The sequence below is a fragment of the Lissotriton helveticus genome, chromosome 5_1 (assembly GCF_964261635.1).
Source record: "Lissotriton helveticus chromosome 5_1, aLisHel1.1, whole genome shotgun sequence".
Classification (NCBI taxonomy): Eukaryota; Metazoa; Chordata; class Amphibia; order Caudata; family Salamandridae; genus Lissotriton; species Lissotriton helveticus.
In genome coordinates this window covers 1,423,907,327-1,423,934,771 of record NC_136065.1, presented here as the reverse complement: position 1 = coordinate 1,423,934,771, position 27,445 = coordinate 1,423,907,327, and the positions used below count along the sequence as shown (strand labels likewise).

The 27,445-nt window shown below is 40.9% G+C and overlaps 1 protein-coding gene across 1 annotated transcript in view; it reads right to left on the bottom strand.

Moving 5' to 3' along the window:
• Positions 1–27,445, bottom strand: part of PTPN22 (protein tyrosine phosphatase non-receptor type 22) — a 533,173-nt gene that overhangs the window by 309,084 nt on the left and 196,644 nt on the right. Inside the window, exons 2-4 of the mRNA XM_078644425.1 lie at positions 20,187–20,295; positions 9,905–9,981; positions 4,669–4,764 (exon numbers count right to left, since the gene is read on the bottom strand). Coding sequence (XP_078500551.1) covers positions 4,669–4,764; positions 9,905–9,981; positions 20,187–20,295 — 282 coding nt within the window. The remainder of the gene's footprint in view (positions 1–4,668; positions 4,765–9,904; positions 9,982–20,186; positions 20,296–27,445) is intronic.

The window sequence follows — 27,445 nt, the reverse complement described above, 5'->3', positions numbered from 1 at the left end:
TACAGAGAAGACCGCGATACTCCCTTCCGCAACCCCTACCCAGCCCGTCAGGCCCCCCTCCCCCAGTAATACCTCACCCTCCATGCTCAGCCACCCAACATCCACAGGACACTCAATCCCCCTCCTCCTCCCCCTCCTCCAACCACCTCACCTCCCTTAACACCAAGCTCCGACAGCCTCCTATAGCAATCACCCCCACGCCAACAGGCTGCCTTCAGATAACAAGCCACTTCCCCTCAAGTCTCCCTACATCCCTCAATCCACTCCTGTCCAAACACCCTCCTGTCCTCCTCCCTTCCTCCCCCCTGTCTAAACCCCCACTTGACCCTCTCCTGAACACCCCCCCGTCCTTCACCCTGACCCCTATCTCACAACCCACCCCGAACACCCCCCGTCCTTCACCCTGACCCCTATCTCCCAACCCACTCAGAACACCCCCCCCGTCCTTCACCCGGACCCCTATCTCCCAACCCACCCTCTCGAACCCTAGCACTCTCGGACCCACCGCGGATGCCCACATCCCCCTCCTTGAGGCCATATCAAAACGGCTCGCAGCCCTGGAAAACCAGGTCAACACTATCACCCATGGTCTTTCAGAAATCATCTCTAACCTTGGTATAGTCTGTAACCCCTACAAACTCTCCCCCAGGACCTCCCCCCACGTCAAAACGTCCTCTATTTCCTCTCCCACTCCAGTGGGCTCAAATCACCCGACCGCCAGGCCGCCTAGACCAGAAGCTCCTATGTCAGACAGGGAAGCAGCCTTACTAGCCGCCACCTATGACTCCTCCCCTACGGAGTCACCCAAATCTAAAATTCAAGCCATCACAGGTCACCGGAAAGACCGACCCATCGTCAAAACACAGAGATTACCAGTCCTCACCGCTATACCTAGAGAGACTAAAGAGGGAACCTCCAGTAATCAGGAGAAATTCACCAACTGCCTCCTAATCAACTGCAGATCGGCTTCTCTACACGCAACGGACCTAGCCGAAGCCATCCTCACTCATGACATTGACGTTGCGTTCCTCACGGAGACTTGGCTTAATGAGACATCCCCTCCCTGCCTAGACATGCTGGTTCCACCCGGCTTCTCCCTCATCTCCAAAGATAGGATTAAACAACGAGGAGGTGGGGTCGCTATCATCCACAAGGACAGCTGGAGCATCACAGAAACCTCCTCCTTCGAGTATGACACCTTTGAATGCCTATCCACCGTCATCAAGACGAAAGACAACGACTCTCTACTGTGCCACCTACTCTATCACCCCCCGGGCAGAAATAACGAGTTTGGAGAACAACTATCAAACCTGATTGCACAAGACACACTGGGCGACTCCAAAAACTTAATTCTTGGCGACCTGAACATCCGGTGGAATGAGACCCACAACCCTCTAATCAAATCGCTATCTAGCCTCCTTGATGAGAACAACCTCACCCAACACTGTACTGAGGAGACTCATTACAAAGGAGCCACACTGGATGCCATCATTGCCCAAAAGAATTCTATCACGGTCAACCACATACTACCAGTTGACTGGTCAGATCACCACATGATCTTATTCCACATCAATCACCCCATCATCTCGCTTAAACCTCCGCAAGACCCGCCTAAATGGTCGAGAAACCTCTCCCAAGTACCCCAAGACATCTTGGAAGGTCAACTAAGCGCTCTTCTTTCAAATAATACAATGCACCTCTCGACCAACGACCTCGTCGACCACTATAACTCGGGGGTAGTCGCCATACTTGACAATCTAGCTCCTCTAAAGCTCAAAAGAAGCCGAGCCACTCCATCCAGAACCTGGTTCACTGCGGACCTTAACGCAGAAAGAAGAAACCTGAGAACCAAAGAAAGAAAGTGGAGAAACAACCCAACCGCCATTCTCCGCCTTCAACTAAAATCAGCCCGTAGGAAGTACAACAACCATATCAAAAACAAGAAATCCAGCTTCTTCCGCGAGGCATTGGTCAAAGCCAAAAACAGACCCAAAGAACTCTACAACATAATCAGACAACAAACAACAAAGCCCCTGCCCTCAACCCTACAGGCTTCCAAAGAACTCTGTGACAACTTTGCCAACTTCTTCAACGACAAAGTCCTAAAAATCGAACTATCTCTAGACATCAACAACTCACACCTCCAGAAGAGCTACTCGGCCTCCCCAGTGGCACTCCCATCCGACTCCTTTCCCTCCCCCTGGCTAAGCTTTCGCCCCGTCCAGGAAACTGAGATAATCGCGCTGATCTCGACCTCCAAACCTTCAGCACACATCTCAGACCCCATCCCCCCATCTTTAATCAAACAAATGAAGCTTACCTTAGCGCCCATCTGGGAAAAATCATAAACAGCTCCTTACAAAGCGGTGTGGTCCCCGATTGTCTAAAAATGGGACAAGTCACTCCCCTTCTGAATAAACCTGGTCTCGACTCAACTGACTTGAACAATTTCAGACCAATATCTAACCTCCCTTTACTCTCGAAAACACTTGAACGCTGTGTACTCCTGCAACTGACGCAACACCTGGACAACATCAATCTCCTGGACCCCCTCCAATCTGGCTTCAGACAAGGCCGCAGCACTGAAACCGCAATGCTGAACATCATAGACGACATCCATGGATCTCTTGACGCTGACAAGTGCTGCCTCCTCATACTCCTTGATCTCTCAGCAGCGTTCGACACGGTGGACCACAAGCTCCTCATCATGACTCTTCAAGAAAGAGCCGGCCTTGGCGAGGTAGTTCTCAAGTGGTTTTCCTCCTTTTTAACAACCGTTCGCAACTAATAAAAATCAAGAACTTCACATCCGATACCCAGCAAGTCAACAAGGGTGTCCCTCAAGGATCAGTGCTCTCCCCCCAGCTCTTTAACATCTACATGGAACCACTCGCTAAGTTACTCAGGAACGCCAACATCTACTTCCACCTCTACGCGGATGACACGCAGATTTACCTGGAAACCTCCTCTCTTAAAGACATCCAGAGACTCAACGATGTCCTAAATGAAGTTCAAGACTGGCTGACAAAGAATCACCTGAAACTCAACCCCGATAAGACAGAAACACTCCTCATCTCAAACAAAGAAGATAACCCTCAAATCACTGAGTGGCTAAAATCGATCGATGCTCTCAAGGGTAACCTCACGCTAGCCGACTCCGTTAAATCCCTTGGCTTCACCTTAGACCCCAAACTAACCCTGACAAACCACATTAAGAACTCGGCGAAAAGCGCATTCTTCAACCTCAGACTTTTGAACAAAATTAAACCTTACATTCCCAACAAGGACCTCAAACTAGCCACGCAATCTCTAGTTCTATCAAGACTGGACTATGGGAACTCAATCCTAACAGGCATCCCCAAATCCCACCTGGCTCCACTAAAAACAACACTTCACGCGGCAGCAAGAATGATCACAGGCTGCAAAAAATATGATCACATCTCCCCGGCTCTCAAAGAACTCGAATGGCTCCCTGTGGAAATGCGAAGTACCTTCAGAACGGCCTGCCTAACCCACAAGGCCCTCCACACCGGCAAACCGGAATACCTGGCTAACAAGCTCAAAAAAGCAGGCCAAGCCAGAAATTTGAGAAGCTCTAATTCCCTGCTGCTCATCCTACCAAAAACCAGAAGGAAGAGAACTGCGGACTGCTCTTTCTCAGGAAATGCCCCCAAAATATGGAACGCCATCCCCCCGCACATCAGAACTCTACCGTCCTATGCAGAATTCAAGAGCCAACTTAAATCCTTGTGCCTGATCCGCTCCCTTGGTTATGGATAACTTGAAGCTGCAAACGTCTCAGAATCCATGCGGTATTGTTGAATCCAGTACTGAGAAGCCCTGCAGTCCGAACTTTTCTTCTTTCCAAATTGTCTCTCACCGATTGCTTTTATTGGGTTTGTTTCATGTTGTTCTCTTTTTCATGCCCACTACTGTGAAGCGCTCTGATACCTTCGGTCTTGTTAGCGCTATAGAAAACCTCTAAATAATAAATAAATAATAATAATAATATTTGCTTACCATGTGATTGTCTCTCGCTCAAATGTGCGACTTCCATATCACAAAATGGAAGTGTTTCGATTGTACACAACCATTTTGTGCATTCTTTTGTGGGTTAGTCATCAGAGGCACTGAGTGACTGCGGCAATTTCATGTTCTAGACTTTCCAAGGGAAGTGACCTAAATACATTTTACTTTAAGAAAATAGTGCCAGAATCTTTTTAACATATTTGTGTGGTAACAATGACAGCCACCGTATTGCAACAAAATTCAAATATATATTGATACATTCACTAAGAAATGATCCAGGTAATTTTGGTGCATATCACCATCTAACAAACGGTATTTCTTCTGAAACCCCTTATAGTATATAATGTGAGTAGGTTATAATGATATGGCTAAATTATGATACTTATTATATGGGCCTGGATACATGGTGCTGGATTGATTTCACGTGCAGACTCTTTCTATGATAAAAAATATATTTCATATGGACACTCAACAAGCGCTGAAAAATGAATGTAGAAGAATTTCCCTTTAAAGCTTTTGAAATAGGAACCTGAACATTTGTATTTTTCGGCTCTGTTAAACGAGTCATATCTAGGCCTTTATTAAAGATGTTTGAAAACAATTTTTCAGTACTCCAAAGAAAAAATACTTTCTCCTTACCAGAATTTTATATTCCCAAATCATTCTCCAGAAATCCAGAACTGTGTCTGGCAACGGACCTTGAGTTGCAATATATGCCCGTGGCTCATATACCCCCTAAAATAAAATCATAAAAACAGAATCCTTTAGGAGTTTGAAAAGCACATCTCCTTACATACACATTACTTATCTCCAGTCCAACTAACCCATTATGTTTCTTAAAAAATATCCATATAGTTACACAAATCTCAACATAATTGCAAAATAATGCAATTGATGAACATATTTATCACAGTTTTGAAGAAATGAAATTGTTTCTCATCATTAACAGCCAATTCTTCAGATCTCATTGGCCATAGAGGTTATTATTTCAACACCTAGGCCTTGAAATAAGGAAACAATATTATTTTGTGTCAATGATACACGGAGCAATATGCTAATGCTAATGTTTTGTGTGAGGAAGAGCCATGACTCACAAATCTAGTGGGTCATTCTGCGCTCCCTCCAGCAATGGTAATAAACATCATCTTATTCACTACATATGGGCATGTTTGGTTTATAACTTGGTAGAAGATTATGAATGATCAGAAATTGTTATTTTAGCTTGCATTGCCTATAGATCAGATGTCCAGAACAGACCCAAAAAGACCTGTTCCAAGTCAGAATTTCCGATCCATGTCATATTTCAGGATTTACACAAAAGACAAATGTACACATGAGGAACATAAATGGCACTCATTTAAAAGTTGAGGTTTATCTTAAAAATCTGGTACTGACCTTTCCCCTGTATGCCTACACTGGACACTCCTAGCAGATAATGTTCCGCAGAACAGGGAGTGAAGGTACTAAACCCTCACATCAGGTCTGACACACTAACTAATGAAGAGAGAAAGGAGAGAAATCACTCCATGAGGCACAAAGAAGGGACAACTGGATGGAAAGGCTAACCCTAATAAGGCTGGCAACATACTTGCTTGTTTCCCAACATTACTAAGCTAAGAAAACTGGAATGTTGGTTGGACGATTGTTAACCCCTTAGCCTTGCTCACCTGCACAGACCATTCCTGTCCTTACATCTTCCCATCTCTCTCCAGCAAGTGGGGTGGTGTGGGAAAGCGGTAACTCTGCACGCCCCCCTAGCTACTGATGTGCATTGCCCTCCATGTTGGTGCACACATTCACCAGTAGTTACACAGAACACAGGCAGCTACCAAAACAGGGGAAACAATGACACCGGGGCTGGGAGACATATAGACGAGAATATTAAGGTTGGGATGCACAAACATACACTTGGACAGGGAGGCAGGGAGATATTCAATAAAATTATTCTCTTTTAGCTTCCAAATTGGGAAAGATTTTCCTGAAATATAATTCCCATTAAAGGCATGGACTGCAAATGCAACTGATGGTCGTTTTTAATGGATTTCCATATATTTTGCATTCATATTGAACGCACCAGAGCTTCGTTTGATGGTATATCCTTTTTTGTAGCCTAAATATTGGAATCATTGATTTACAAACTGAATGGGTTTCTGTGATGTGAACTAAACATGGTATAGGTGTCCACGTGTTTAAAAGCCACGCTATAAGAACAGTAGTTAAGCAAATAATGTAATGATTTTCTAACTGCACGGTTTAAAATGACAAATACAACGGTATCCAGGTTTTGTACATTAATCCATTTCCGTCAGCATAGCAAATATCTGAATATGTGTGTGGGTTTAGGAAGGGAAATAATAATGAACATGATGATGAAGACTTTTTACACTTACCCCACTGTGATTATGGCATGGCACTGAATATGTTACTGTCAAAATATGATTTGGACCTTCTCCCATGTCTTACAGATAGGGAAAATGTTAATCGTCACAATTTTACAGGCAGAAATGCAGCCACTAATATTGACCAAATATTAATTTCTTGTAATAATCTGCATTCAACCCTTTGGATAACGGAACAGGTTGTTAGTGACCATAATAGTATATCCTTGGCCCTATTTTATTGGGATTGTGATTTTATAGTAGAGGAGAGATATGCCACCGATATTGTGCCAATTAGACCTAATGGAATGCGTATAAGGTGGGCTGGCATTGAACCAGTGAAGTTCCTAAGAGAAGTTATAATCTTGGGAGCGGCTGAAATTAATTATTGCCTTAGAGAAAGCATTAGCTCAAAGTTGTTAATGTCTAACTATTTAAAGATAAATAGTATAGTAGAGGGTCTGTTAACCAAACCTTTTAAAGGGGATAATTATCGAAATGTGGGCTGGTTTGATCAAACTTGTTCTAATGCTTTACGTAGCTTGAAAAAAGCCCTGCATAAGAACCCCAGAGATTCAGCCGAGATTAAGAGACTTCGTTTAGACTATAAATTGGCTTTAAAAGCTAGGAAAACTGAGCTTCAAACCGATGCATGGGAAAAGTTATGTTTTGCTTCTGAATTGAAGAACAGTAAACTATTCTGGGAGACAATTAATTCCCCCTTTTTGAAGGAGGATCATGTCCCCGAATTGATTTCCCATGTTAACAGTAATGCCTGGGTTGAACATTTTTCTGCTATTTTTAACCCATCAGATAGGGATGTCTTATGTATTTCATTTTTATTGGATATGGTGTTTCAGGCATTGCCTTTGTCAATAAGTATTGAGGAGGTTTGTGACGCTTTAGCTAGCAGTAAGGGAAACAAAGCACCGGGCCCAGGCGCGGTCCCGGTAGACCTGTATAAATGTGAAATGGATCTGTGGGCCCCGATATTGGCCAGAGTTTTTAATGCTGCTGCTGAGAATGATTTCCCAAACTCCTGGAGTGAATCCCTTATAATTCCAATCTTTAAGAAAGGTCTAAAAACTGAAGCTTGTAATTATCGCCCAATATCCTTGCTGGATTCCTCAGTCAAGGTTATGAGTAGGGTGTTATTAAAGAGATTGGAAACCTGGGTGCATGACAATAAGATCCTGTCCCCAGTACAATATGGGTTTAGAAAGGGCCTAGGAACCCTTGAGCAATTTGTCAATCTTGATTAACTGTGAGGAAAATATACCCTGGCCAAAGGAGGAAATCTGTATCTTTGCTTTGCTGACCTCAGCAGTGCTTTCGACCTGGTCGACCACTCTATACTGTGGCCAATACTGCTAGAACTTGGAGCTCCCCATGAAAGTATTCACTTTTTAGCAAGACTTTATGCGACGCTCTCTAGTAAAGTACGTTATGTGTATAAGGGAGTATGTACACCATCTTTTAGGGTCAGAAGGGGAATCCGCCAGGGTTGCGTCCTGGCGCCTTTATTATTTTATTTATTTATTAATCATGTGGATGCAGCCTTGAGATTGATACCTGCGGATGCCCCAATGGTCGAGGGAAGTGCTATACCCATTCTACTATATGCAGACGATGCTGTATTAATTTTGCGTACACCTATTGGATTGCAACGGCTGATTAATGAGTTTGTTTTATTTATTAAAAATAGGAACTTTTTAATTAATAAGACAAAGACATTAGTTATGGCTTGTGGCATGAAGTCTAAAGCAAATAGCTCCTTTTATATAAAAACTCAAAAATTCAAGTGGTAAAGTCTTTCTGTTACTTAGGCATTACTTTCGCAGGCAAGGGGAGATGGGTGTGCGAACAGGAAAATATACGCTCTAAGATGACTAGGAACACCAACGGGATCTTTAGGTTTGCTACAAAACTGGTTAACCGCCGCATTGCGGACATGGTAACTATCTATAATGCAAGATTTGTTACCGCCGCCCTTTATGGTGCAGGGGTATAGGGCCATAGCCAATTTGATCTACTAAAGCAGGATGAAAATACTTTTCTTAAACGTCTTTTATGTGTTCCACAATCAGCTTCAACGGAACTCATACACCGCGAAGTGGGTATTAACTACATTACAGATCTCGCTGCCCTTCGACCTCTTCTCCTATAGAGATCTATCTGAGAACGAAACCGCTTTTACCCAATCAATAATTAAAGACTGTATGAGATCAGATAATTGCCTTAAACTCCCTTGGCTAAATTACATCCACCATTGGTATGGCCTCCTTTTTAATTATGATGCCCTGACTGAATTAGATTATGCACCTTTAATTGCCAAATCGGAGATAAAAACTAATTTTCTTAATTATAAAATAAAGACCCATTTTAGAGCTATTGGTTACCAGTCAACTTTTATGTTCTGTCAGCATTTGGGCCTTCCTGATGGTTTCCAGGATTACTTAACTTTTGTTTCCAAACCATCTCATTGCTTTGTTTTGACCCGTCTTTGGCTGGGTATTGTCCATCATCTTGTGGCATTCTCGGTCATGAAAAAGTGTTCTTCTGCCATCTGCCCTTGTGACAATATATCACGACAAAGTTGCTGCCATTTCTTATTATTTTGTCAATTTTATCTTTTTATAAGGAAATTTTACTTAAAACCTATCTTTTTAAAGTATAATGTAAGATCGACAACAACTAAAATGAATTTGTTGATCTCTTTGGACAACCCAGGATTATGTTTTCATGTAGCATCTTATTTATTACATTCTATTGCTATCAGGAAATCTATTGTAGTCTGACAACCAAGAGGGTATAGCTAACTGCTGCTAAATCACTGATTGTTAATGTGGACAATGTTATGGCACCACTAATGTAAATGGCACGATGCATTTTATTTTTCAATACTTAGTATGTATAGTACTGTCTAAACAATGGAAATCTGGAAATTTGAACTGAACAATGCACTTTCCCCATTGTTTTTAACAAAATTATGAATATATGATTTTGTTTGACGATTTATGTATTCTAATTGTCTCCTAAATGTAGGTATATGTTGTTTGATTTGTATTTTATTTTGTCATATTGTTCTTTTGAAGATTATATGCGCTGCTTATATGGTTGTATAATACACCTGAATAAAAGCGTATGAACTGAACTGAACTGATTTAGAAACTGAATGGGCTGCTGTGATGTGAACTAAACAAGGTATAGGTGTCCACATGTTTAAAAGCCACACCATAAGAACAGTAGCTAGGCAAATAATGTAATGATTTTCTAACTGCACGGTTTAAAATGACAAATACAACGGTATCCAGGTTTTGTACATTTATCCATTTCCGTCAGCATAGCAAATATCTGAATATAACGGCGGCACATTTGCAATATTTCGATCTACATGATGCAAGATATTCTACAGTCTACAGTAAGATCATAAAAGGGGTTATCACATGATGTCACCTATACTTTAATATACACTTTATGCAATGCAGAAATATTACCTTGATAAAATTCCCATTGATGAAATCCGAATCCTTGTCTGAGGTTATTAGAGAAAGTTCTACCCGAGTATGGTCAACTGGAAAAAAGAGAACAGACAATTACTTGATTTCAGGGAAGGACTGGCTTTTGTATGTTTTTTTACCTTTTTGGGGGAGTTTTGTTGGATTTATTTATATGACAATAAAAGGCACTAGGCGAAAACAGGGAGAAGGATACAATTAGGGAGAGGAAAGAAGTGATGAAGAACCAAGAGATGGTGGTGGAGACCACCGCAACAGAGATGGAGATGTAATTTACTTAAAATGTTTATTATGATCCCTGAAATAATTAAATCAACAAAATAGAATTCAATAAAAGATCTTACAGCACATTAACTGCTCATATTAAATGTTTATTAAATAGTGAAATAATTCACATTTATAAAAATACACAATATATACAAAGTATACAATTTGTAAATAAAATAATGTCAGTAACCTAGACCTAGAAACAGAAAACAGGGAAACATACAATTCGGCACAAACACATCATATGGTCTGAATAAATTAGTAAAACAACATGAAGGTGGACAAATAAGGGCCGATTACGATCTTCAGTTTCGGTCGTCGGTTTCACTTCTGATCACCTAAATACAGTTTAGGCGGTCGGAAGTATAACCGGCCGGCCATTCAGGCTGGATTCAGATAGGCTCAAGGAGCCTGTTGGCCAGGTGAAACCAGCACGTAATCCATATGGATGGCGTTTTACGCCATCCAGATTACGATGCTCGGCTTCCGGCAGGCTTTCCGAAATGGAAAGCCTGTTGGAAAGCGAGTATGGGGTCCCAACAGGGCCCCTTTCTGTTTGCAGCCTCTGGTTGTGGGCTGAGGGAGCACCTATGGTTCCCCCTTGTAGATCCCTGCACAGCGTGGCAGGCACCCTCAGGTGCCTGCCACGTGGTGCAGTGATGAACACAACCTCCCATTTCCCTATGGGAGCTTGTGCTAAGGACGGTTTATGGCACCGGCAGGGAAATGTGAATATGCGATCGCACCATGTGCAGTTGCATCGTATTTAGGCTGTCGCGTCAGTCAACCAGAGGTCCCTGAGACTTGTATCCACGACGGTGTCGGACGTATGCAAGTTGTGTATTTGGAATACAAATTTAATACCACTTCTTCCTCAAACCGTGAACAATTAACCACAGTAGAAAAAGTGTATGACTAGATGGACAAAGGTTTCGACAGAATAATCCCCCAAAAAAACTCTACTCAACAAAAAAGGAGATGTAGGACACAATGGATAAATGGGGATATATACAAATATAAAAACACAAATGTGGTACACATCAAAAAGCACTGAAGACAAAACAGGCTTCGAAAAACATAACTGGTTTTATAAATCATCCAGCAAAAAAACAGGGAACTCATTATTCCAACAGGATCTTTGACACCAAGTGTACTACCAAAGAATTTCACACACGAGAATGCACCTCTGTGGCAATTCCTCAATCACATGTTTTCAGTCATCTAATGTTAGATCACCTTGTTGCCAAAGCAAAGCATTTGATTCTTATATACTGAACAAAACAACCTTTGTGAAAACATTAATATAAAAGAGACGCTCCAAAGAGAAACACCCCTACTCTAACGTACATTCCCTTCCCTTCAGAAACTTCATAACCAGGTGAAAGCTACAGAGTCTGCCAACTCGCCATCTGACACTTACCCCACAAATTTGAAAGAAAATGCCACCTTTATCTTCTATTGTGACTGCAAAAAGGAATATAAACAACAATTCTAAGCCTCAGGCACATATCCAGTGCTCAAGACTTTTTCTACAAGACAACTTGTTAAGACAAATTACCTGAATCCAGCAACTACAAACCAATCACAGCCAGTTAATTCCTTTGAAAACTAGTTGAAAGGATAACTCTATTCCAAATGTGAATAATCCTGGATGAGAGACGATTATTATCTGACCAAAAATCTAGCTTCCATCCAAGGAAGGGTAGTAAATCTACACTGATATCCACATAGGATGAACTACATCACTACTACTGCTCAAACAATTAGTAAACATTGATACAGTGTATCATGAAAGACTACAAGGCTAAAAGAAACTGACATTCAAGGAAACATCCTCTACTGTAGCTCGTTCTACCTTATGAAAGATTATTCGTCACCTCCATTCACCTTTACACCATTGAGCTTTTACATAAGAGAACCTCAAAGATCAGTTATATAGCCACACCTCTTCAATAGTCAGACTCTCAAAACTAATCAAATCATTTAACCTCACATGATATAACTACGCGGGGACGTTGGAGGGATCCACGTAGAGCTCCCATCATGCTCCGTGGAAAAGCTCACTTCCGGAGGAGGAATAACAGCCGACGTGTGAACAGCAAACTCGGGTGGCAGCACTCAGGGAGAAATGTGAAGATGAACCCGAACATTTTAATCTTTTTAGCTGAGGGTAAATTCATTGCTTGCCAAGGTTGGTGAGGCGGCCGTTGGTCCGCGACTACAGCGGAGGTGTGCAGAGGGAGTGCTTGGCAAACGCAGGATGCAGCTTGCGCTGGCTGTCTTTCCCCTGTCCCGAGGGTTGGAGCAGCGGATTTAGCCTTTAGCTTTCAGCCCTCTGATGCGTGGCTGAGGAAGATCCCAGCGCATTTGTGGGTGCAACGTGCAAACTCAGAGAGGGATCCACGGAGAAGCATTAGAGATTTCTCCAGACGGAAAACGTTTTTACTGATAGTGTTGCGAAACTGACCATCAGCAAGTATTTGGTGAGATACAAGGTCACACACATTCCCCAGGCAGGAGTGCAAGAATGCAAGAAGAAAAGTGAGCACAGCGAAATCGGCCAGAGAGTTTCCAGTAAGCTTTTGTTTTTTTTCTTTTGTTGGCTGCCTCTCTGTCATCCTCCTTCTTGCTGTTAAGGGAGTTTTCTTTCAACTAACTCTGTTTAGTGCAGCCTAGGTATAGACGGCTAGTGCAGGGGGGGCAGCAGTAGAACGCTAGAAGGCTGATGGAGTCTGATAACTCCAAAGAATTCCAGCTAATAAACAACAAACTTAAGAAGCTCTAGAGCGGAGAAAGAGAGAGAAAGAAGGAGGAGGGGGAAAGAAATGGAAAGAGACGCTCTAACTGGGTTTATACGGGCACGGCAGCGTGTTCCTTTTCAATCCTTTTCAATCTTCAATCAGATTGAAAAGGAAACGCTGCAGGACGGTACACATCAGGGATTTCTCTACCAATTGTAGGCTCCCAGACCAGGAGAGACAATTTATAAGAGGGAGAGTGATTAAATACCTTGGCCATCTTTTAAAAAGAAGAATTTGAGGTAAAAAAGACCAGAAGGAAAAGATTGTTTACAGACCCGTCCTGCGCCCAAGTCTTATCTTAAGTGGAAAGGTATTGACTAAATAAGATTGAAACTGACACATTGGATTATATGAGACTCTGAAGCCCATTGATAAAGGCAGGAGAATTTAATTATCCAGTTTTCCTTCTAATTTATATGAACGAAGAACCCAAGCAAATATTCAAGAACCCAATTGAAGCAGTTTCTACACCCAGTCTAATAAGATGTTTTAATTTGAAAGTATAGTCTTGAAAAAGGTGATGATCTTCATCTGAACACCGAAACGCCGCGTTGACAGAACTTTTTTAACCATTTAGTATTTTATTGTTATTGATTTATTTTTATTATATGAACATTGATATGTTTGTAATGATGTGTTATGTGCAATGAATTCATGCTTTTTAGCAAATAAAATAGATAAAAAATAGACTAAATGTCCGGGTTTTTCCAGTTTTAATTGTTATTAATGTTGTTTTGAAATACAGAATGAATTCCTTTTTGGTAACCTACTTTAGACCGACTAAATAAAAAATAGAATGGTAAATATCTCACATTAAGAACTGTAAGAGGCACTTAGCCTCATTTTGTACAAAAGCAGGGAAAGGGAGCTCTTTAATTTTTGTAGTATTATACACCCCCTCCCTTTTCCTGTTGAAAAAGGGTACCTCCTTCTTGTTTTTAATCAGAGGACAATCCAGTCCATTTGTTCTGCTGAAACATGTTGACCATTAATATTTTGTAGCAGATATTTGCTCAAACTGCTACTTCTTTGCACTATTTTTAATCATTGGAAGATTGAGAGGCACTATTAAAATTTGAATTCCTCCCATCTCTCCAATTTTATGCACATCACGATTTTAGTTTTTCACCACTTTTTGCACTGCAAATCAGTTAGCATTAAATATCTTGATACCTCGAAATCATCTTTATATCACTAGCTTTGTAGCATCCAACACTTACATCTCGTTCTCATGGCTACAACAGGGATGTCCGTGGCGTGAGGAGACCCAGATGATGACAAGGGCATTATCGGACCGCAACTTATGGATATCTTTTACGCCTTAGAGATATCCTGTTTTGTCCTAGTCACACAAGGTTAGCATTATGCTGTTCCCATACTTAGTTTTGTTAGGCCCTGGCCACTTACAGGTTGTAGGTTTAATTGACGAGACCCATGGACAACTTTTGTTGTTTAAGATCACAGACCTAGTCAGGAGCATCTTCAAAAATTTAGGATTAGACGCAAAAGAATAAATCACGAGGGTAGAAGAAATGAACAACCTGGGCCTCATAGAGCATTTAATCCTAATCATAATGCCCCTCAGCCTTTTTTAGGACAGCGCAGTGCCCGCAAGGGACGGAAAAGAGTCAGTTTTATCAAAATCAAACACGAGGCAACGATCAAAATCCCTACCACCAGCAGAACTATCAGATGCTAGAGACCCGCAACAGACAATACTGGAAGAAAGACCATGATTCCCATATTTAATCTATCTTCCGTTGCCCTAGATAGTGCCAGCACTGACCTTTAATCTAAAGGGCTATCTTTTGTGCCCAATACCAAAACTAACATCTTTTAATTGTATCAAGCTATCATTTCTTTCGCAAGATTCGTCTTAAGAAGTTTTTCATGGATAAGGATATTCCTTCCAATACCACTGTCAATCTTTCAGGAATATTAAACCCTTCGGTATTTACTCCAGACTTGGATCAATTGGGTCCCGAGGTTATGGTATTTGAACATACAGTTCTAAATTGCCTTGATAGAGCCACTAAATTTGTGCCCAGACCTCTATTTAAATTAAATAGAGAAGAAGTTTGTTCCCTCCAAAAAATATCCAATGAAAAGTCATTAACTACCAAACGTTGTGACAAGGGAGGTGGTATTGTAATATTGGCACTGTTATGTATGAACATAAAATGAAATCTCTTCTTAATGACTCAAACTTTTACATCCCAGTGATCCAAGATCCCACCTCTAGGGTGAAGTCTAAAATCCAACGGTTATCCAAGCATGCTTTGGACAATGGGCTCATTTGTACCAAAGAATATGAATGCCTGAATCAAATGGAATCTAAAATCTCACGCATTTATGGTGTTCCAAAAATTCGTAAAGATCTTGCTGACTCTCCCTTTCGCCCTATTGTCTCGACCATTGGTTCTATCTCAGAACCCTTATCTAAATACTCTTGACAAAATTCTAATACCCCATATCCCTAAAATACCTTCTTATGTGAAGGATACCATTCCCATTATCAATAGGGTGGAACATCTCCCTTTTAACCAGGCTAACAATATTCTAGTTACGCTAGATATTGAATCGTTATATTGCAATATCCCCCAGGATGAAGCTATGGAAGCTGTTTCCTGGTTTATTGATAAATATAACGTTGTATGCCCAAAAACATTTCTGTTACAATGTCTGGAAATTGTCTTGGCGGAGAATACCTTTGAGTTTGGTAACAGTCTTTTCAAGTAAATAAAAGGTGTAAGCATGGGGGCTTCTGTAGCTCCATCTGTGGCCAATATTTACATGGTCTATTTCGAGATGCAACACATTTATAACAAAATCGCTCCTTTTTTTGAGTCTATCTCAAGTTGGTCCCGTTATATCGATGATATTTTTTTTATTTGGACCGACTCTGAAGAAAATCTGTCTGAAATTTTAAAATGACTCAACTTATGTGACAGCAATTTGCGATTTACCTCACATACAAGTCAAGATCAGGTTGAATTTCTCGATATCATTATCAGACATAATCAATGCAGCTTATAAGTTGATCTGTTCATCAAGCCTACTGTACGTAATACGCTATTACATTTTCAGAGCTACCATCCATGTGCCCAGAAAAAGAGTATACCATTCAGACAATTTCTCAGATTGAGGAGAGCTTGTTCCAACATTCATGACTTTGATACCCAGGCTACGGAGTTGAAATCCAAATTTCTTGCCCGCGGTTACCCGTACAGATTGGTTTGTGAGTCCTTCAAACGTGCCCGTTTTTATGACTGCGACTGTCTTCTGAAATCTAAAACACCTACTACTAACAACCAGTTGGTTTGCATTACGAAACATTCGACCATGAATACCAAAGTGCATCAATTCTAACTAGCATATTTTGAATAGTAATCTGGAACACAAAGAAAAAATATTTGTTTGCTCATCGTAGGAACAAAAACATCAAAGATCTTGTTACTAGTTCTCGTTACATAGAAGGAACCCCATTTGTCCAGAAAACTATTGATGGATCAGCACCTGTGACAGGCACTTATAAGTGTTCTAAATGCAAAGAATGTGACACTGTCATAGAGGGACCTTCTTTTATGTACCGAGGGAATACCATCAAACCCAGAAACTTTTATGCCTGCAAGACCAAAAATTTTATTTATCTACTCATATGCCCATGTAATTTGGGGTATGTGGGAGAGACCTCCCGATCTTTTTGTACCCGGTTCACTGAACATCGTTCCTCCATCAATACATCTAAAATGAATGCACCTTTGGTCAAGCATTTTAAGGATCATCAACATAAACCATCAGTCATCTGCTGAAAATCTAGATGCTATTGGTGGCACAGAAACTGACGAAATCCGAAAAAACGAGACGTTTTTGGGATTTTTACTCTCTCTACACACAAAAAAGGATTAAACAATGAGATCCAGTGGGAGAATGCTATTAAGTAAAACTCTATTTGAAGTGTTTGACATAAAAATGTTTTTTCCCACTGGTCCTCACTAGACAAGGGGATTAATCTTACATCTCATTCCTTATGGTTTACTGTGAATGGTAATACTATGTCTATCTTTCCAGCCCTTTTTAGCCTCTCCTTGCAGTGTTGGTCCACTTGTTTCACTCGCTCTATCAAGTCCGCTTTCCATTTGGCTTAACTCTTTCGAGCGGAGGTTAGCGCTCTAGTGTTGTTATTGGATCCCTTCTCTTCCCTCTATTTAGAGGTACTATCTATCCAGTTCTGTGTTTCTATCCATTAGATACATTGCACCCAGTCAGTGGACTTAAACCTGTAAATTTAAATACTGTCACTGAACAAGAATGTGCCATATTTACATTTAAATAGTAGAGTGTGGTATTTAATAGAGTCCTGAGACAATGGGATTACATTTTCGTATATTTCTATCCTCCACGACCAAATTATGTGTCATAGAATAAAAAAAAAATAGAATCAGTGTTAATCCTATGATTGCATGGCCTTAGTTATCAAATAAGATAGGGAGATTTAGGGGTAGGCGGTACTCGCAGAATTTCACTCTGTGCAATTCTGTGGAATAACAGAAAAACACTGTGAGATTCCACGGAATTTCGTTAATGGGCAGAAAACATGGAGCTTGCCCTGCTCACTCTAACGCCGATAGTGTGAGCAGCGCTGACAATCAGCGTGAACTGCACTATCCATTATACAAGAGTGTGCGGACATTCAAGTTGATTTTGCTGTTAGTGGTGTAGAAAATATGCTCAAGCAGCAGCAAATCTACTCGAATTGCGGGCCTCTGACCACGACCTCTCGCGAATGCCAGCAACTGCCCGTGTTAGAAAATCACACTAGGAGATGCTAAATCTCGCTCATGTTTGCCAGGTCACAATATTCCGGAGCCTCGCAGAGGGATATTCTGCCACATGGCAATTGGCGGAATTTGGCCAGAACTCCACGTTAAAGAGTAACATGGAGTAGGCAAAATTCCACCAGTTTCGCAGTCACAACAGAACATTCCACCCACCCCTAACTCAGGGTAACTGTGGACATGCTATTAATATGAAGTGTCCTAGTCTACATTTTTTGGATTGTCAATTTTATTCAGGAGGGAGACTCAAGATTTTGAAACCGATTTTAATCAAGTATGGTATAACATTTCACCCACAATAATTGTTTTTATTAGCTAGGTATTCTCTTAATGTGATAAGTGCAATTGTAAAGATTTTAAAGGTTGTAACAAGAGAGGATTTTTCTTGTCATTTACCTTGATTGTTTTTGATCTATTATTACGTATGTGCAACAGTCCAAATATACAGAATTTTTGACTCACTGACACCCATCCATTGACTTACACACATGGGCATGCTACTCACACCCACCCACTTAAAAGCACAAGCATGCATACACTTGCACTCATCCAGTCACAGCACATGTGAAAGTACACATACATTCATACTTATACACGCACCCAAGCATTTAATAAGGCACTAACTGGGTTACAGAGGTGAAGAGAGGACCAGCAGGTAGTGAGCAGCACAATGGCTCCGGAAGGACATGGAGACGTTGGGAAAAGGAAAAAAGATCCTGCCACATCCTCATAATCACTGACAATATTATAGGTCAACTAAAGAAAGGAGGAACTTCCCTAATTTGTCACAGAGTGGGATGGGGTCAGTGAGATTTGCTGATCAGGAAAGGGAGGTGTGAGGTATCATTGAAAGACAGTCAGATCTGGGCACTTCAGACCTAAAGCATGAAGCACCCAGGGCTGACTCTATCAGTAATGCTTTCCCTCGTCTGCTGTTACAGCTGTGAGACCTTCAGACTGGTAAACCTTGGCTCAGATGCATGCTTATTAGCACATGTAAATCACCTCGCTGCCTCACCTTGATATGGTAAGTGTCTGTCAGGCTGACCTTTGTTCAGCCTAACAGCCATAATGTTTTGGAAAGGGGGCAGAGCCCCAGTGCCGGTAATGACAGACCACCACTGCATAGAATCCTATTAGTATAATCAAAAATACCTAACACCCACAACTGATTCTAAATGACAACCCACAAGCTTCCAACAGACAAGGGGAATGGACTTTCATGAACTCCATCCTCATTTGAACACCAATCATAGCAGAGACAATTGAAAAAAAACTCCTCTCACACAACAATAGGCACATGAAATTTAAATCATTCTTGAATATGTTTACACCTTCCATGAAAAACATGCATACGTTATAAAATGTGCATGGATGTTTCTTACTAAATGATGATTTGCTTTCCAATTAAACACATTTTTATACTACAGGTTTAAACATTCATTCTCATCAAAGTAAATGCGACCATACATTGTTTTTCATGACAAATTCTCTGTTTATAAAGCTTTATTTGAGCAACAGAAATAGTGGTGAACCATGCATTTTGTTATAAAAACAAAACAGTACAATATATCATCAATATTGGATGAAACTAAACAGAAATGTTTACAAATCGGGTATATTAAGAACAAACTACATATAGACTTCTATTAATATAAATAAAGCCTTTTACATTTTATATTTTTCTAGGGTGCAGGAAAGAAAGGGAGAGAGAGCCTAAATGTATGTGAAAACCATACATCAATATAGAGATGATTAGTATATTAACAGATATATCTAATAACTAATCTATATAGTTTGTGAGAGAATGTCAGAGAATTTATGGCGATTTTACATTGTCTGATAATGTGCACCCTGTGCTTGAGTCTTTTTTGGAACTATTATCAAGAAATGTTGTTAGGGGTAACCAGAATAATGATGAACTGTAGACATAAGACAACCAGACCACAAACAGCAAAACAATCTTATGTCCATATGCATAACAATGTTACTCATAGTGTGACGCATCTCATTAAATCAAGTACATGAAATTAGCCTCCCCTATGAAACCTAAACTATTTAGCAATAATCTGTGTGAGAAAAATATTTGCATAACACTGACTAACTGCAAACTATATACTTGGCCAATCACTAAAATTGGCCTTGCATAGAGTAGCATGCTACCTGCATAATAAGTAAAGCGCTTCGGCATCCTGTCAAGGTAAGTAAGCATAATATGAATACCCATACCACACCCTACCATACCCTACCATACCATACCATACCATACCAAATTTGCGCTAATGGCTAAAATGCAATGCTGCCTGGTCAGAATAACCTGTTCATAAAAGTGAAACGGTAACATATGAGACTTACAAGGTAAAATATCTTTGTATCGGTTCTTCTTTATATTCTCCGGTCTCTCTGCTACCTTCGTGGTGAAGATTCTCCCAGTCTTGTGTTTTGCTGATTGCCTTTTCAGCTTCTATGAGAAAAAAAAGCAAATAATACTAAGATGTATTTTGATATTGTTCTGCTGCATTCTCTGTAGAGCAAGGATATAGAAACTACACCACAACATATTTACCATATACTGATAATGAGCTTTACAGCCCAGAAAAAGAAATCAACGTATGCTGAACTGGCAAACCGTGTAAGCTACAAACAGAAATTCGTCCAGAGAAAAAACAAACATTTTGAAGGATCAATATGTTTTGTTATTTAGTTGTTTTATTCAGTTGTTTATTGTGTTCCTTTAATATCGATATAGGTAATAAAAGTACACAGAGACAAATGTGATCAAAGTGGCAAGAATGCCTTGAGAGACTCTTAAGAGCCCTGTGAGTAGCACATGACATCAATGAAATCATCAAAAAGTGAGTAGCATAAAAGTGTTACTATCTCTTTCCTCGTTCATGAAATGAGAACAGGAAATGTTACTTTTTGGAGTGTTTAATACAAATGTATTTACGTCACTGGCATAAATATGTTTATAGTACTCATAATAAACAGATTAATTTCATTCCATTGTGGTTGGGTCCTCTTATTGTCCTTTCATCTGGGAGAATAACTATCTATAATTGTATAGGATGAGTTTGATTAATTAAAGAAAAAGTAGACTGCAAAAGTTGATGGACAAGTAATATCATCTAACTTTTGCCAAAGATGAAATGAGAAAATTAATAAGCATTTTTTGCATGCTCAAGTTAAAAATCATCATCAGTATTGCTCTTCCAGAATGTTGACTGTCAATTATAAATACAAATAATTGTTTACAATTATAAATGATTTATTGTGATTCTAATGTCTAACATTGTTTCCCTATGCTTTTGAGAAGAATGAGCTAGAAAAAACAATATTCTCCTGTAATGATTTAGCATTTTTTAAGACTAGTATTGAGGAAACCCATCCTGAATCCCTCCAATACTATTAAATTTCAAGCAATCTCTTTTCATCCTGCTATGGGTAAGATTCCTGAAACCTAGTGTCCAGTCCTCTATGATGATTAGCTGGTGTCAGCAGTTTCAATGCTTTGATCCTACTAGATCTTTCTGTGGCTTTTGACACAGTCAAGCGTACTCTTCCTTTAAACAAATTTTGGCGAGCTTGCATTAGAGGCACTGTCTCTAACAGATCTCAGAGAAAATCACTTAGCCCTTTTCTTTCTTCATTGTGTAGGATAACTTGTGAAGTTTTATATGGTTCTGTCCTGACTCCTGATATGTTTAATCTCTATCTCAGACCACTTACGACACTCATTTGTTAACATGATTTTCATATATCTACCTTTGAGAATGACACAACTAATATTCTCTCATAAGTGACATTGTGTATGGGCCACCACTGGCTGATATTGAATACTGATGAAACAGAGACCTTGATTACTTTTGAGAATCCTAATCTTTGACATCCATATACCGGGCTCTTGATTTCAGACTCTGTCCAAAGTTTTCCAAATCAGTGAAATGTCACGGGTAGAAATCAACTCCCTCCAAATGGATTGTCAAGTTGCTCCTGTTGCGTCCTCTTGAACTTTCTACATTATGAAAATTCATCCAATAATTCTTTATCCTTCTGAATGTCGTTGTCATGCTATAGTCATGGCATTGATTGGATCAAGATCAGACCACTGTAATGGTGCCTATCTTGGCATAAAACCTGCCCTGATTAGCTGCCTTTAGTCTACACAAAATCAAGCTGCGTGTATGGTCTCCTCAGCATCTCAGTTTTGTTGATTGACTAATTTTGAAATATTTTCACTGCTATTTATTGTGCATTGTTACTTTTATCGAGTAACACCTCAAATACTATTCAACTGCTTGATTACATATAGGACTAGTTGTTCACTACACTCTTCCAACACACTATTACTGCATAAACCTAGAATCTAGAAATTCTGTTTGTGTAGCCATGTCTTCTCAGTATTGGCCTTTTTGATGCAGAATTCTTTGCCACTTAGTCTTGGGACCACCTTTGCAGATTTTCACTTGAGGAAAGATTTAAAAATGTTCTTAATCAACAATTATCTTTTTAAGTGCTTTCTGATAATGCTGTCTGTTTAGCAGGCAAAATTGATTTAGCACCAAGAAAGCTGAAGATAGGGTGCTCCAGAAATAAAATAGCATAACATGACATACCATAACACTTGAAGATTTTTAAAAACGTTTCAAATAATTATAAATCCAGTGTCACATAGTAAAGTCCACCCCCACCATATCATTCCTGACATCCACCTTATCTACTACCCTGGTATTCTTCATAACCCTACCAATTCAAAAGCATCACAATTATTCTTGTATTGATAACATAATTCTTGGAGACTCCAATGCCATATCCACAATGTTTTGAAGTCGCGCTCTCTACAACCCTCAAAGCACCAAGAAGAATGCCCTCTGACTTACTGTTTGCTTACCGTGCATGGTCACAACAAACCCAAACTAAGGGCCAGATGTATAATAATTTTTTGTGGTCGCACACAGGAAATCAGCCCGTTTTGCGACTGCAAAACAGGTCTGCTCTATGTACAAACCCAATTTTGCGAGTCAGTAAGCTATAACTGGCGAGAGGATTTGGCCTAACGGCTAGGGCGGTTGACCACCAAATTGGGGAAACTGGGTTCGAGTCTCTGCAATGACGCTGAACATTCTGTGATTTTGGGCAAATCACTTAATCTCCCCGTGCCTAATAAATGTGTCCACATGTTATGCAACTGGTGCTATGTAAAGGGTTCTGATTCCCGATTCGGGTCAAGTTCGTGCTTTATAAACTCTGTAAAATAAAAATTAAAAAAGAACTGACTCGCAAAATAGGGTTCGCGACTTGCTATTGGGAAGGGGCGTGCCAAGGATGTCCCTTCCTAATAGCGAGTCGCACTTCAATGTAGGGTTGTTTTGCAACCGCAATTGCAAAACACTTGCAGTTTACTTCCCATTTTAAAAGGGTGGTAAGTAACTCGCAGACAGGAAGGGGTCCTCAAAGCACCCCTTCCCTTTTGTGACTGGCAGTGAAAATATTTTTTAATAGCAAGCAGTGGTCTCACAGACCACTGCCTACTCTTAACAAATGAAACAGAAACGGTCAATTTTTTACTTTGAAATGTATCGCATTTTCCTTTAAGGAAAACAAGTTGCACTTTTTTAACCTCATCACTGCGGCACGAATCCAGCCGCAGTGCTGAACATTCCGATCGTGGGCATGGTCATGACGGCTCCCGGCCGTCATCAGCACACGCCCACCGTGACTCATGACGGCCGGGAGCCGTCATGAGCATGAAAGAGGTTAAAACAAAATGGTTTATTTAAAAATCAGCCACAGACATGGTGGTCTGCTGACCCCAGCAGGCAACCATCCCTCGGAGCGCTAGCCATTCCAAATGGGGTCACAAATTGCACCTACCTCATGAATATTAATGAGGCAGGCAATGTGCGACCCCATTAATGTGCGACACCATTAGCAATCACAAAGTGTCTGAGACACTGTTGTAAATTCCATTTTGCGAGTCGCAAATTGCGGGTCCCAAAACAACACAATTTGCAACACACATATTGGAAGGGTCGTACATCTGGCCCTAAATGCCTACAATAGGCTACAGAGGAGACACAAACAAAGACACAGGTTAAGGGATGACTCATGAATGAAGCCTGCCCAGGGACCATGATGATCTGATACCCAGCTGACCTGGACTGATAAATGAACCAATGCACCATCAGAAAAATAAGGAGGAGGACTGCAGTGGAGAATTGCATCTGTCTTAATAGACTGCTGCCATGCATTGTTTCTCAGTCGGCCCCTGTACACTTTCACTATAGTGAAGTAGTGTGCACCTTAGCACCTGCACCTCTGTGAGAGAGACAGAGAATGTGGCATGAAAGGTCATTTAAACCCCACTGTACTCTGTGTTGTTATGCCTATTTCATTTTAATATATTTTTCCATATTCAGTTTGAGTATCCGGTGGTGCGTGCTTTCTTGTGTGTGTGCCTGCCTGCCTTATAATGTTTTTAACTTAACGGTTCCAGTACATTAGACTTCAGTCACGGAGCTGCCCCTATTAGTGAATTTCAGTACATCTCCTTTTCTTCATCTTATCAGCCTTGCTCCTTTAGTATAACTCACCCCCTTTTTGTTTGGAACTAAGGGTAAGGCATGCAAATACCTCGAGCGCAAATGGAGAATAAGCAGGACAATACAGCCTGGAGCATGTTCATATCCTCGCTGAGATGCTACCAGCAAATGATTTGGACCAACAAATGTGCCACTCTAGCAGACCATCTTGACGCTAGCACCAACAGAAGCAAAGAAATCTTCAGCATTTTAAAATATTTCACCTCAGACCTTACCACCTGCCTCCCGATCTCATCCAAAGAACCTAATACTAACCAAATTACTCATCATTACCCCAGAGGAAACTGCAGCCACCATGAAGTCAATCCACTCAGGTTCCCCATCGGACCACTGTCCCCCACAACCTCTATTCCAGAGGACTTCAACCAATCAGCACCATGCTCGCACCCATTCTGAATGCCTCCACATCTTCTACGACCTTCAAGATGCTTGGAAACACACAACTGTCCTCCCATTGCTGAAGAAACCCTCAGTGGATCCTTTAACACTTGCTAACTACAGACCTATCTTCTGGCTATCATACCCAGCCAAAGTCTTAGAGAAAATCATCAACAGATGGCTCACCGAATAATACCTCAATAACCACCAACTCCTTGACCCCACTCAGTCTGGTTTCAGAACTGCAAATTTGACCTGTCAAAATAACCAATTTTGATAGGCCTAAACCTTTCTTTTAAATATGAATTAGTCATCCCTAAGCAGGCTGTACAAGCTAGGGTGCATGGCATTTAAAAGTAGAACATGTAAACGTTTAATGTTAAACATGTCCTTACAGTTAAAAGGCCCAAAAAGCTATTTTCACTTTAGCTAGGTTGGCTGTTCCATAAGAAACCATTGGGATACAATTTTAAATTTAATAATGCTTTTTCCAGCTAGGAAATGGCTACAACATTAATTTTTCGAGTTTTTGAAACACTTATTCCAAGCCCAAATCATTAGTCAAGTCTGATTTGTAATAAATATTTTGGAAAAGGTACTTTTACAAAGTTAGCTTTTCCTTGCTTCATGCTTCTGGAGACCCATTTGCATGATCTCCAACTGTCACCCAGGAGCTTAATAGCCTTCTGATGAGGTGTAAACCTGCACCTAGAGCTGAGACAAAAACCTTGAGTTTGAGGAGGTGTTCTATCCTTCAGACAGGATGATCATCTGGGCTGTGCCCAACAATTTGGTTAACTTCAAAGAGGCGTACACTATCATAGGCAAATGTTAGCTGACACCTGGGCAGGGTTATTCTTTGTTTCCCCAGTCAGTCAGGCATCAATCCCAATGGGAGATAAGCTGCCCCAAGATGTGGATTAGTGTGATCATAGAGGAGGGGCAGCTCATTTCCCAGGTTGCACACCTAGGGTGGGCACACAGGCTCTGCACAAGGGGAAAAGGGTTTCACCATCTTGGATTTATGTAGAGAAGGGAATTGTCAGACTGCTTGCAGTAGGACATACAACAAATACTGCAAAAGTGGGTAAAGTTGACCCTGGGCACCTTCATCCTATTGGTTAGGAAAGGGTCAACAGTCACCCCCACTCGCAAGCTGGTGACAGCCATACATGTGGCACCTACAGCATCCTCCTCATAACACATTCTGGACATGTGGAAAAACAGAAGAAGACTGGGCCTGATAGCTGTGACCTTCTCTTCCTCTTGTACCTGCACCTAGAGCTGAGACAAAGACCTTGGGTTTGAGGAGGTGTTATATGCTTCAGACAGGGTGATCATCTGGGCTGTGCCCAACAATTTGGTTAACTTCAAAGAGGCGTACACTATCACAGGCAAATGTTAGCTGACACCGGGGCAGGTCCATTCTTTGTTTCCCCGGTCAGTCAGGCACTAATACCAATGGGAAAGAAGCTGCCCCAAGATGTGGATTAGTGTGATCACAGAGGAGGAGCTGCTCATTTCCCAGGTTGCACACCGAGGGTGGGCACACAGGCTATGCACAAGGGGAAAAGGGTTTCACCATCTTGGATTTATGTAGAGAAGGGAATTGTCAGACAGCTTGCAGTAGGGCACACAAATAATACTGCAAAAGTGGGTAAGGTTGACCCTGGGCACCTTCATCCAATTGGTTAGGAAAGAGTCAACAGTCCCCCCATTCGCAAGATGGTGACATCCATAAATGTGGCACCTACAGCATTCTCCTCATAACACATTCTGGACCAGTGGAAGAACAGAAGGAGATTGGGCCTGCTTCTCTCCCTCTTGAACCCAGGGCTAAGAACCAGGCTCCCATGGGAGTCCGCAGGGGGGGGCAAGGAGGGGCGCTTCCCCCCCTGGAGCGACCCTCCTTGCCTCCCTGCAGACGCCCATGAAAATCGTGACTTCAAGACAGGGTTCTCATTCTCTTGCCTCTCCTTTCTTTTATTTGCTTCCCTGTGAACTGGAGCCAAAAAAGAAAGACGCTTTTGCTGGAAATGTCGTATTTTTCTGACATTTTAATTCCAAAGTGCAGCATTGGGAATAAAAGGCTAAAAATATGAAAAATAGATAAATAACTAAATAACTAAATGAAGTGAGACAGAGTGGTAGCAAACTGGCCAAACTGATTTTATTCACACTGAAACACATTAGCGCCACTTTTACAGAGTTTGCCAGTGAAGCGCTATTTTTGTTTTCTTGCCTTCGTTTTCCCTGGACTTGGAACTAGTGCCCCAATCCTGGAGCTACTGCAATGTGTGGATTGGAAAACAAAATGTGTGCTGCGGCTCTGCATCCAGGGATGTGGTCTATTTACCATACTGCTTATGTTTTGTAAGGATATAAGCAATGGCCATTAAAATGAGTCCATTCAGGGCCCTGTAGTTGTGTCCTTAACTTGTCAGGCAAAAGCACTCACTGACTTCTGAATAGTGAGTGTAAAAGCATTAAGGTAACCATGTTGCTCCTGCTTACGTTTCCCATGGTTTGTTAAATTTTGCATTCTCTATAGGTGTTTTCTTTTTCCAGGATGTTGTTACTTTTTATTTTGTAGGCCGCATATTGCTCTTGTCTAGTGCGTAATTTAAATTGAGC